General features: G+C 47.5%; 2 protein-coding genes across 2 annotated transcripts in view; both read right to left on the bottom strand.

Moving 5' to 3' along the window:
• The window catches only part of LOC127384422 (dentin matrix acidic phosphoprotein 1-like), a 41,018-nt gene extending 39,734 nt beyond the window's left edge, over positions 1 to 1,284 (bottom strand). Inside the window, exon 1 of the mRNA XM_051618798.1 lies at positions 1,129 to 1,284. Within this exon, the coding sequence (XP_051474758.1) occupies positions 1,129 to 1,156 (28 nt within the window). The 5' untranslated portion in view covers positions 1,157 to 1,284. The remainder of the gene's footprint in view (positions 1 to 1,128) is intronic.
• A 1,097-nt stretch (positions 1,285 to 2,381) lies between these two features.
• On the bottom strand, positions 2,382 to 12,220 carry NUDT9 (nudix hydrolase 9). Its single transcript, XM_051618812.1, has 8 exons — positions 11,801 to 12,220; positions 9,883 to 10,119; positions 8,668 to 8,763; positions 8,388 to 8,474; positions 6,835 to 6,946; positions 6,377 to 6,523; positions 5,448 to 5,532; positions 2,382 to 2,991 (listed from the first exon to the last, which is right to left on the bottom strand). The coding sequence occupies exons 1-8, from the start codon at positions 12,214 to 12,216 to the stop codon at positions 2,807 to 2,809; spliced, it is 1,365 nt and encodes a 454-aa protein (XP_051474772.1). The 5' UTR covers positions 12,217 to 12,220; the 3' UTR covers positions 2,382 to 2,806.
• Between the last annotated feature and the right edge of the window lie 135 nt (positions 12,221 to 12,355).

Raw genomic sequence — 12,355 nt, 5'->3', positions numbered from 1 at the left:
TGCATGTATTAAGGTGAGACATGAGGAGGAAATTGAGTGTGAGGGTGGTGAGACCCTGGCCCAGGTTGCCCAGGGAAGCTGTGGCTGCCCCATCCCTGGAAGTGTTGAAGGGCAGGTTGGATGGGGCTTGGAGCAACCTGGTCTGGTGGGAGGTGTCCCCGCCCATGCAGGGGGTTGGAATGTGATGATCTTTAAGGACCCTTCCAACCCAAACCATTCTGTGATTCTATCATCTCTTTCCACTGACCTGGCCATCTGACTCTCCTTTTCAAACAAGATCAACCTCCTTCTCAGTGCAGTACTGATACCAGACCTGTTTGTCTTCATTCTCAGTCCTCCAGCACAGCCACATGGAAGACTCCAAAAAGAAGGAAATACAGGTGACCACCACATCATCTGTGGCTTCTGGCTCAACAGGCCACGCCAGCAGGTGTGGGGTCACATTTTTACACTTTCTGGAGGAACACTGATCAGCTTTGTCCAAATGCTTCCCCAAAAAACCATTTGCACACTATCAACTCTGGATAACATATCCTTCCTCTTGACAACCTTACATGTATTCTAGAGGAAAAGAACTGGGAAGCATTCCAGCACATTTACCAAATACTTCTGGAGTCTATTTCCATTTCAATCTGGTTTTGAGTTTGAGTTTGGTTTGGGGTTTTTGGTTGGGGGTTTGTTTGGGCTTTTCTTCCAGTCACTGTTAATAGTTGCTTTCATTGAGGATGAGGACAATCTTTCCAACTAGTCAACAAATAACTGCACAAACACAAACATGCCAACCTAGAAAATGCTACAAAAAGCATGTTTCCTTCCTTCTGCTCTCTCACCCCTGTGCTCCATGAGCAGTATCTACTCTATTGCCTCCAAAACAGGCAAGTAGGATGCTTTGTAACAAGTTTACAGCTCAATTTGCATCCTTATTAAAAGAGTATGGAGATGAGCTATTGATACCAGAGACCTTAAACAGAACCAACATCATGCCAACATGAATTGCATCACCCAAGATCTTCCCTAGATACATGTATTAATTTAAACTCTGTATTTACCAGTTCAGGCTTTTCTACTAAAATCATGACTAAACAGAAGGGCCAAGCAAACCCCCCAATTGAAAACTTAGAGACTTACCTTTAATAGCTTTTTGCTTAACCTGCATGCAGCCAGATGTCAGAAAGTTCAGCTCTCAAACTCCAAGGAACCTGTCAAGACACAGCTGGCCTCAAAAGATAGCAGTTAACTCACCAGATCCCATTCCTTCAGGAAAAAGGAGGGAGTTATGGAATTTGTAACACTCCCTCCCAGTTAGCAGCTTCAGAACTCTAGGCTGCCATACCCAAGCATTCCTCCAGCATCACTGAAGTACAGAACCCTACAGACAGAACAGCTGTATTACCAAAATGCTCAACAAATGTTCCTTTGATACTACACTACAGTATCCTTTGATACTACACTACTCTCACTACAGTTCCACTGCCAAACATCACTCCTCCAAGGATTAGCAGGGGTCTCATATATATATAAGGGCTTCTTTATCAGCTGATAAGTAAACTAAACATTCAAAAGGTCTCAAGAAGGTATGATCCATGGTGTCCTATAGATTTCTGATTTAAGATCCAGTCCTCAGAACTGCACAGAGCCACCAGCCTGTCACACAACCCTGTCACAGGAGCCAGCCAACTTGGTCTGATGCACTGAGCAACTGTTCTAACATGCAATTCCAAGGTAACCCAAATGCTTTCGTGTGACCTGGACTAAAGATCATGAAAGAAATAACTTGTGGTAGGACTGCAGACTGCATGAAACATTTTCCTCCACAGCAAGGTCAGTCACCCACTAGCACAGGTTACCCAGATGATGACATTTATCACCACCCTACTTCAACATATGGCTTAAAATTAATCAAGATCCCCTCCCCAGGTCTCAATCCCAACTTTTGGCTGTTACTGTCACCAACCATTGACAATATTACACAATTAAGCAGTCAACAGCAATTACTCCTTTGATTAAAAACACAGGGAGAAGCGTCAGCAATTATCATGCAGCTCGTTACCTGCATAAATGCCACAGAAGAGCCACCCCAGACTGTGAACTACTCGCATGAACTAAACTGTATAAAACCACCACAGTTTACAAGATCACACATGGAGGCTGCTCTTTACAATGATCCTGTTTATGGCAGTCTCCCCAGCAGCTGTGCACAGCAGGAAGAGAGGAACCTCAAATTCCAGCTCCCAAAAATCAAGTTACATCCTCCAACAGTTACCTTTGTAGATAGAGGCACTGTCAAACACTTAGATGTGAACACCACCCATACTGTAAACTAGAAAGCAATTCCATGTGAAAACTAATCTCTCAAAACAGGAAATAATGGAAAAGACATGTTAAGTGAAACAACTCCAAAAAGAAAAGTTGCTTTATTATGTAGCACTTAATTTAAGTCATCATCCTACAAGTCTCACATCCCTTAAGGATTCACACTCCTGGCAAGAAATCAGAGCAAAAAGTCAGAGCTGAAGTAAATACTGAACTGCAATCAGTCAGAATCCCAGTGTGGTCACACAATTCTGCAGATGTTATGAAATGGCTGCAAATAATTAAGACAAGAAAGGGAAAATAAGGTAACAGCTCCACATGCATCTCATTTCACACAAGAAATCAAAAGAAGCCATTTGAAGTCTCTGCAAAAGCCAAAGTGGTTTTGCCTCCTGAATTTCACAGGAATTTCACTCCATTTCCACTGAAAAGGACAAGGTTATCTGTTCCAAAGCTGGAAAACTTCAGTCTCTCCTTGGTGTCTGTTGATTCCTTATTTACATCCCTCATGGCACTCAGGACCAGGATCCTCACTCCAGTGGGCTCCTCGTTTCTCAGCCACAAGCTTAATGAAGTAGCTATGACTTGCATACAGCTTGAGCTTCTCACTGATGTCAACCCACTTCACCTTTCCAGCATCATCACCTGCTTCCAGAGGCAAATTATCCATTGTCTCACCTGTTCATAAAACAAGAGTTAGAACAGGCTAATACACCTTCTGTTCTGATTTTTCTTCTCACATTTGATCAGTTCCACCCTTCTACAAGGCTCCTTCATGGGCAGTGACTTCACCTGCTTCTCAGAGAGACCAATTAAAGTTGCTCACTGATTCTGTGCCAGAAACCTCCTTCATACTTGCAATATATTAAGGTAAATCTGAGTGGCAGAGGTGAAGTTAACTCCATGTCACCACTCCTAAGGTAGCATCAGCAGCACAAGTTACTAGAAACTATTGTGAAGTTTGCCAGTCCATCTGCCTTGATTTTTGTTTGTTTGTTGGGCTAATGTCCGTCTGCTTCCTTTCTCAGGTTCTGAAACTACATAATACAAGGCAACCAGTTTCATGGATGAGAAAAAGGCTGTGGATGTTTTTATCTAGATCTTTGACACTGTTTCCCACAGCATTCTCCTGGAGAAACTGGCTACACATGGTGTGGAGTGCTGTGTGCCCTTGGCTGCATTAAAAACTGGCAGGATGGCCAGGTCCAGAGACTGGAGATGACTGGAGTTAAATCCAGTTGGCAGCCAGTCACAAGTGATGTTCCTCAGGGCCCAGTATCAGGATCAGTTCCCTTTAATATCTTTATCAATGCTCTGGACAAGGGGTCTGAGTGCACCCTCAGTCAGTTTGCAGACTATGCTAAGTTGGGCAGGAGTCTTGCTCTGCCTGAGGGTAGGAAGGCTCTGCAGAGGGACCTGGCCAGGCTGGATCCATGGGCCAAAGCCTGTTGTATGAGGTTCAACAAGGCCAAGTGCCAGGTCCTGCACTGGGGACACACCAACCCCAGGCAACCCTTGGGCTTGGGGAGGAGAGGCTGGAGAGCTGCTCAGCAGAAAGGGACCTGGGGGTGCTGGGTGACAGCAGCTGAACATGAGCCAGCAGGGTGCCCAGGTGGCCAAGAAAGCCAACAGCATCCTGGCTTGTATCAGGAGTAGTGTGGCCAGCAGGAGTAGGGAAGTGATTGTCCTCCTGTACTGGGCACTGGTGAGGCTGTACCTTGAGTCCTGGGTGCAGTTCTGGGCCCCTCACTACAAGGACATTGAGGGCTGGAGCAGACCCAAAGAAGGGCAACCAAGCTGGTTAAGGGTCTGGAGAACAAGGCCTGTGAACAGAGGCTGAGGGAGCTCGGGACATCTAGCCTGAGAAAAGGAGGCTGAGGGGAGACCTTATGGCTCTCTACAACTGCCTCAAAGACAGCTGTAGTGATGTGAGGGTTGGCCTCTTCTCCCTAGTAACAAGCAACAGGACAAAGGGAAATGGCCCCAAGTTGTGTCAGGGAAGGTTTAGGTTGGATATTAGAAGAAAATTCTTCACTGAAAGGCTAATTAAAAACTGGAACAGACTGGCCAGGGAGGTGGTTGAATCACCACCCCTGGAGGTGTTTAAAAGACAGAGACATAGTGCTTAGGAACATGGTTTAAGCACTGGATTTGGTAAAATTAGGTTAATGGTTGGCAGAATTAGGTTGTGGTTGGAGTCTATGATCATAAAGGTCTTTTCCCACCAAAGTAATTTTGTGAAAATCAAAAATAGTACTTCAGGAAGGACAGAGAAATGGTTCTGAATTGCTCTCCAAAGTTTCTTACTTCATTTTCAAAAAGAACCCCAGGACTCCACAGACAAATAGATGCTTTTCCAAGTATTCCAAGTATTACAAAAGGCCAAAGGAACAGCATCTTTGCTGCTTCAGGCAAATCAAGGACCAGAGACATGTGAAACTTCACCACTGGTATCTACAACCCAAGACAGTAAATGTCACTATATGAAGTCTCTGACTTGGATGAGTCCAGGGACACCTAACTAGCCTGATTTATCTCAAACAGTGAGAGATAACCCAAGGTAACAGATCCATCTAGGAACTGGCAATGTATGGTCACCAATTTATAGAAGTAAAACAAAGTCCAACAGTTACTCTGTCTCAGAGCAATTCCAATACCAAAGCAATAAATGCAGTGCAAGTCTGCCCACAGCCAGAGCCCACCCTCCTGAAGCTCACACTAGCTACCTAAGGAAAAACAAAAGAAACAGAGGATCCTCCCACCCCAGACTCACTAGCAAGGCCAAGGAAACCAACCCAAGATCAATGCAGTGATAAGAAGGAGCTCCTGTCCAGTGCTCAACCTCCATACCAAGGGACACGGTCCATAGCTCACAACTAGCTAACAAATAGTTTTCAGTCCAAGCCCTCTGTTCCTTATTTCAAGACAGAGAAACCAAATGGAAATAACTACCTGTCAAGGCTGAACAACTGAGGAGACAAGAGTTCCTCACATCCACAGATTTTAGTCCAATACTTTACACCTGACTAGCATGCTCCCCCAGTTTCTTTGCCAAGCTCAGCCCAACACACACCCCAATGTCAAACCAACATACACAGTAATAGGCAGCTAAGAGCAGATGTGGAGATACTCACCAGTTTCGTCATGATAATTCACAGCCTCTGTCTCCATCCAGGCATTATCAGTGTTACGAGGGTCATCCACATACCCTCTGTACACCTAAGGACCCAAAACCCACAACAATCTCAGTGTCAAAACAATCTCAGTGTCACAACAAACAAGGTGGAATCAATTAGACCATATTTGATTTCCTTCCGATACATTTGCCCTTGCAGAGTTTTTCAATAGTCCCTTCCATTTCCTACACTATGACCACCCAAGCATCACAACTTCATTTCAGAAGAAGCATGGACAGCAGCATGAGGGAGGGGATTCTGACCCTCTACTCTGCTCTGGTGAGACCCCACCTGGAGTACTGTGCCCAGTTCTGGAGCCCTCAACACAGGAAGGACATGGATCTGTTGGAGAGGGTCCAGAGGAGGCCATGAATATGATCAGGAGGCTGGAGCAGCTCTGCTCTGGAGACAGGCTGGGAGAGTTGGGGTGTTCAGCTTGGAGAAGAGAAGGCTCCAGGGAGACCTTAGAGCACCTTCCAGTGCCTGAAGGGGCTCCAGGAAAGCTGGGGAGGCTTTTCACTAGAGAGGGCAGTGACAGGACATGGGGTAATGGTTTTACACCAAAAGAGGGGAGATTTAGGTTAGACATCAGGAAGAAATTCTTCACCATGAGGGCAGTGAGACACTAGACCAGGTTGCCTAGGGAGGCTGTTGATGCTCCATCCCCAGAGGTGTTCAAGGCCAGGTTGGATGAGGCTTGTGCAGCCTGGGCTGGTGGGAGGTGTCCCTGCTCATAGCAGGGAGGTTGGAACCTGCTGATCTTTAAGGTTCCTTCCAATCTTAACCATTCCATAATTCTATGATTGCAGCTACACTTTTCCAAGCTCCACACAGCTGCAACTCACATGCATAGCTCAAGAGGCTATCACAAAAGGCACAGAGCTCACCACAAAATGTTCCTGGCTGAACAGCTTGTGGAGTTGCTTCTCCAATTCTGCTTTCTCCTCAGGTGATTTCTGCAAGGAGTTCAAGGCTTCCTCCCCAAATTCTCGCTTCAGGGTAGCACTAATCTTCTCCCCTGGGTCCACCATCCCCTTGGGGTGGGAGTGGGGGGGAAAAAAAAAGGTGACTATCACATCCTTCAAAACCTGCACTGGATTAAATGTTGCCTGCATTCCACAAAAGACATGGTCAGGATCAGAAACAGTAAGTGCCTTGCAATGCAGAAACAGCAGGAGGCATCTGAGCTGATGCTCAGACAAAGCCAGGTTAAGGAGAATTTCTCCTCACCTCTGTAACACAAGCTGTAACATCAAAAAGCACACTTTTGTCAGGTGCACAGCAGCAAGGCCTTTTAGCTTTACCAGTGGGGAAGTGTACCCTGTCTCCAGGACTTTGCTCTTACCCCTGGAATAGCCCACTCTCCACAGTCTTTCCTCTTGATAGCAACAAACTGCAAGATGTTCTTCCCAGTAACTGGATGAGCAACTTTCTTGCCACTTCCATCCCTCTTCCACCTGCAGCAAACGACAAATAAGAACATGTTTTGCTGCTTCCAGGCACAAGGGCCTGGGAGAGGAGCAGCAAGGCACCTGCACTGTTCCCTGTGCAGGGGAAAAGCAAGTGCAGAAGGACCGTGCAGCAAGATCACGAGCAAAGGTGAAGCCCCAAGTCTGTCACACACCTCTACCAATTGGGTTCTGATCCTCAGCCAGAAGGGCACAAACTGCCCCAAAGCTACATTTCAAGAGTGTGAGAGCTGCAATCAGCACATCCCATCAGCTGCACTTGTGCCTCTCCACAAGGAGAGGGTGAGGATCTCTCCTGCCAGAACAGAGCAGCTGTGCAGGCTGCAGCACTTCCCAATGCCCACCTGACACCACCCCAAGGCCACAACCACCCACCACTGCCTTCAGCAAACAATTAGGAATCTATAGTTACAGGAAAAAAACTGTCTAAAAAAAAGACAAAACAGCATTGAAGCCTTCTGGAAAGGGGAAGAAGTAAACTCCATGATAACGAGCAGCACAATGGTTCCACCTTCAGCACAACACTTCCTAGCCTGCACCCCTGGTACCCCCCACAATCTTTTCTGAATGCCTTCTGTAAAAGAGCTGGCATGTACACACACAGCTCCTGCTGGCAAAAACACAATTAAAACAGAGCATACACTGACAATAAAAAAAGAACAAGAGAAGCCTAACCCCTCCTCCTCCTGTAATACACCAGGCCAAGTTAATATTTCTTACACAGCACAAGCAGGCACCCTGGTTTTTTTTTGCAGTTTAGTCAGTATGACAGAAAAACAACATTCCTGCAATTTAATATGCCTCATCCAAGGCCTTCTGGCATATTATATATACAGGATCAAAATATCACACGGTCCTTTCAGTTTTTACATTTGTTACTGAAGATTATTTGTGTATTTTTATTGAAATACACTTTGAGTTGTTGGGATTTTTTTTTTCAACCTGCTTCCTCAGCATTTCAGAAGCATTTGCTTGTAGGGAGAGGACGAGGGGGAATGGAGTAAAGCTGGAAGAGGGGAGATTGAGGTTGGACATTAGGAGGAAATTCTTGTGTGAGGGTGGGGAGACCCTGGCCCAGGCTCTCCAGGAAAGCTGTGGAGGCCCCATTCCTGGCAGTGTTGAAGGGCAGGTTGGATGGGGCTTGGAGCAACCTGGGCTGGTGGGAGGTGTCCCTGCCCATGCAGGGGGTTGGAACTAGAGGATCTTGAAGGTCTTTTCCAACCCAAACCATTCTATGATTAGCAGCAAGTCCTTATTTTTTTGCCAGAGAAAAGAACTCTCACCATTCAGATACCCATATCTGAAGGGGCTTACACATAGGGGAAACCACACAAAAGGCCCATGAAGAGTCCAGATATGCACAGAAAAAGCAAAAACCATGTTCATTTTTGCTCTGCTGTGAGGCACCTTGCAGTCCCTTGGCCCTTACCTAGTTACAACAGGATCAGCAGCATGGTTTGGTCCCCAGCGCCCTAATAATCCTCTGCCTGTGAGGCCAGTCCTGCCCACCGGGTTTCTGAAAAAAGTGACAAGTGACACAGAACATTAAGCATATTTACTTTCAAAATATACTCCTAGTATTAAAAAAAAAGCAGCTTTAGAAAGACATCTGTGGCAGAGTGCCTTGATTTTGCTCTAGCAGGTACCCTCTATCAAAACCTGGGAGAACTCTGAAACAACATAACATGCAAACAGAACAACCCACTCACCGGGGCCTCCCATTTTCCACCACATACAAGCCACTCAGACTCTTCCTCTCCACTTGTCCATCCCTCTCATTGAACTTGGGAGAAAAACCTTGATCACTGTGTGGAAAAGCACAATTTCACAGAGGTAAGTTATCAAACACACAGCACTTCTCCACCCCAGAAAAGCTTGAAGGCCAACCCCCAGAGCAGCAACATCCACTTGACCAACAAGCACTTTTTCCCACCAGAACTCAATTTGTAGGCCTTCCTTTTTCCACAGAAGGCCATAAAATCTCAGCCTTTACTGATGAGTCTCCCCATATTTCATTGTGCAGACACATGTGCCCCTCTGAAGTATTTAACATTGAGATTTTTCTTCAGACAAGGTGTTTCCAAGGTGTCCTTGCTAGGTTAGAGAACACGATCCATTGAGAAAACTCCAAAAATATTTTGCTACTTGAAAACTGAGCAGAATTTATTAGAGATAATTTATTAGAGATGATTTATCAGAGTTTCAAGATAATAATCACCAATACTAAACCATATTAAAAGCAAACAGAAGCATAAGTCCAAACAGCCATGGTAAATGAGGAAGGAAAGGCTGAAACCTCAAGTGCCACCTTATTCTGACCTTTCTACACCCATGTGCAGACACAGAAATCACCATGTCACCTTATCACAAGTTACACTAGATGCATAACTTTCTAGCCAAGAAGCATACAGCTTCCATTGAGGGGAGAATATATTCACAGAATCAATAAAAATGAACATACCTTCACAAAAAAAAGTACAGTCAGGCATTCAAACATGGTACATTTCCTGAGTCAGAGCCCTCAACTCTACAACTACATGTCTATATTAATTCTTTTCTCATCTTGCATTCAGTCCATGAACAAACAAACATGTCATGAAAGTGTTCTCCTAAATTCCTAAGGTTTTTCCTTAGCTCACAACACAGAAGCAGCACTTCACAGAAACCAACAGCTGTTGATCAACATTATCCCAATTAACACTACTCTCACCCTCAATCACCAGCTAAGTAAAACCACATGTCAAAGACCTTCATAACTCACCCCAAACCATTCAGCTCTCCAACCACCATTTTTCTAGGTCTTGACTTTCACACAACACTGTAGAAGCACAAATGTCACTCAAGCTGATGATCTTATTAACTCAGCTGACCCATATTTCCTGCTTCCATGTCCACAGGAGAGAAGAGCCACAATTTCCACTCACTTGATTTGGGGATCTGCCCAACTGGGTCCAGCCAAAACAGACACTGCAGTGTACTCCACAGGATGATAATCTTTCCACTCCACCAGCCAACCTACTTTGTCTTCAGGAACTGGGCTACGCTCCACACGAGATCCTGGATATGGGCAGGTCAGAGCCTTCCTGTGGCAGAACTTCACATTGTAACCATTAGACATGGTAACAGGATGAAGGGAGGACCAACAGTTTGCAGGCAAGTGACTGAAAAAGAGGAAGAAAACACCTCAATCATTAGGCTGGTATTTAATCCCTTATCTGCGTAGCACAGCAGGCAGAACACACTAGTTGTTTCCACAGACCAGCTCTCAGGAATAGATTATTTTTTTCCTCCAGACACCAAGCAAAAAATATGGAATGTCACCTTTAGCTGCTTGAAGCAGAAGGGAACTCCACTAGACACACAAGATTTCAGAGCATGAAGAACCTGAGAACCAGAGCTGCCATTCCAGACTGTGTGGAACACTGAGCAGTGATGAATCCTACATAAGGAACAGCTCCAAGGTATCTACCATAAATGCAGCAGGAATTAGATCTCCATAGGGGTATTTAATCAACAAACCAACTCAAGTCTTAACTAGAATGCTGCTCCCACATCCAGTGGCAGAATGAAATAGAGAAAATGACAAGCAACACAGCTCTAGAAGTTGCTGTGACCATCAAAATAAGCCTTTTGTGCACTACTGAGTTGAATAACACATAGAATCATAGACTGGTTTGAGTTGGAAGGGACCTTCAAGATCATCAGGATCCAACTGCCATGCATGGGCAGGGACACCTCCTACCAGCCCAGGTTGCTCCAAGCCCCATCCAACCTGCCCTTCAACACTGCCAGGGATGGGGCAGCCACAGCTTCCCTTAGTTTTTAATTTCAAAGAAAGCTGGAACTATCAAACCACTTCAGTTAAAAGGAAAAAAAAATACTTGAGACCTCCAATGATTTCATTTTGCCATTGGTTTTCAGGAGCTGAAAAACCAGTCAACAATAAAATACTCAACAGCAGATCCTTCAACACACAGAGACCTTCCTGTACTCCATTTTTTTTTTAATTAGTAAAAAAAAAAAGAAATTAAGCCAGATAAGAGCTTCAAATAAGCTACAGGAGTACTCCAAAATGAAAACTTTTTAATTCTTAGTGAAAAGGCTGTTGCTTTTTTTAAAAAAAGAAACCACCACTTCCAGCATATAAGGAAATGTATCTTCTCTGCAGAAATACATCTAGGTTTTAACAGCTTCACACCTGAGCAAAATAATGATGTGACCAATGAGTTTCAGATGTAAAAAAAAAACAAAAACAAAAAAACAACAAACCGACTCATACACTAACCCTGCTGTTTCGACCCAGATGTGACTATTGGATTATAACTAGCAGCACAGGCCAGGGATTTTCAAAACCAGCAGCTTAAAGACTCCCCACTCGTGGGATGGAGCCTTCACCCCGAGGCTGAAAAGGCCCTGCTCGCCGTTACACACCCAGGGTGCGCTGAAACCCGCGCAGCTGAGTCACAAGCGCACCAGGAACTCACAACCCGCCCCGAGGCGCGTTAGACCCTCAGCGCAGCCAGGGGCAGGGACACACCGGACAGGCTGCCCGCCTCACCCGCAGGGCAGCGGGACACCCCGCGTGTGTTTTGCGGTGCCTGCAGCCGTCCGGCTTCCAAGCACAGCGGGGCTTTTGCGCCTGCAAAAAGGGCTCCCTCAAGTCACACAGCACAGCCCCCGCCAAGCTCCCCCGCGGCCGGCAGCCCCCGAGGGCCCGGCAGCCCCCCCGAAGGCCCGGCCCCGTGAGGCGGCCGCTCCGCCCAGGACCGGGGATCCGCTCAGCGGAGCCGAACGGCCCAACGCGGGGCTCCGGGCCGCGGGGCTCCGCCGGGCCTGCGGTACCTGAGGAGCGGGCGGCGCTGCAGAACGCAGCGGGCAGGCTGCGGGGACAGCACGGCGGCCACGGAGAGCACGGCCACAGCCCGCGCGAAGCCGGACGCGGCGGCGGCGGACGCGGCCCCGGGCAGCATCGACGGCAGCGGCCTCAGCGCGGCGGGAGCGGCGGCCGCGCCAGGCCCTCCGCGCGGCCGGGCCGAGGCCCAGCCTGGGACGCTGGACCGGCTGGGCGAGGCCTTGGAGCGGCCCGAGCTGCAGCCCCCGCGCCCAGAGGAGCCGACCCGGTACGGACCGGACCGACCCGGTACCGAGCAGACCGCCCCCACAGTCGCCCTACTCTGCCCCGCAACCGCCCTCACCCTCTCCACAAACTCGCCTCTTATTGGCCGACAAGCCACCAATCGCGAGCGCCGCCAGCCCATAGACCCGCCCCCCCGGCCAAACGCCGCTCTCCGATTGGCTGCGGCGGCGCTGCGGGGCGTGGCCGCGAGCGGGACCGCTCGGACCGGCGCTGCCCTCCGCGGGCTGCCGGGGCGGGGCGGGGCGGGATGGCGGGGCGGG

This window comes from Apus apus, chromosome 4 (genome assembly GCF_020740795.1).
Source record: "Apus apus isolate bApuApu2 chromosome 4, bApuApu2.pri.cur, whole genome shotgun sequence".
Taxonomy (NCBI): domain Eukaryota; kingdom Metazoa; phylum Chordata; class Aves; order Apodiformes; family Apodidae; genus Apus; species Apus apus.
Note: the sequence above shows the minus strand (reverse complement) of the source record. Positions and strands in the feature narration are given on the sequence as shown.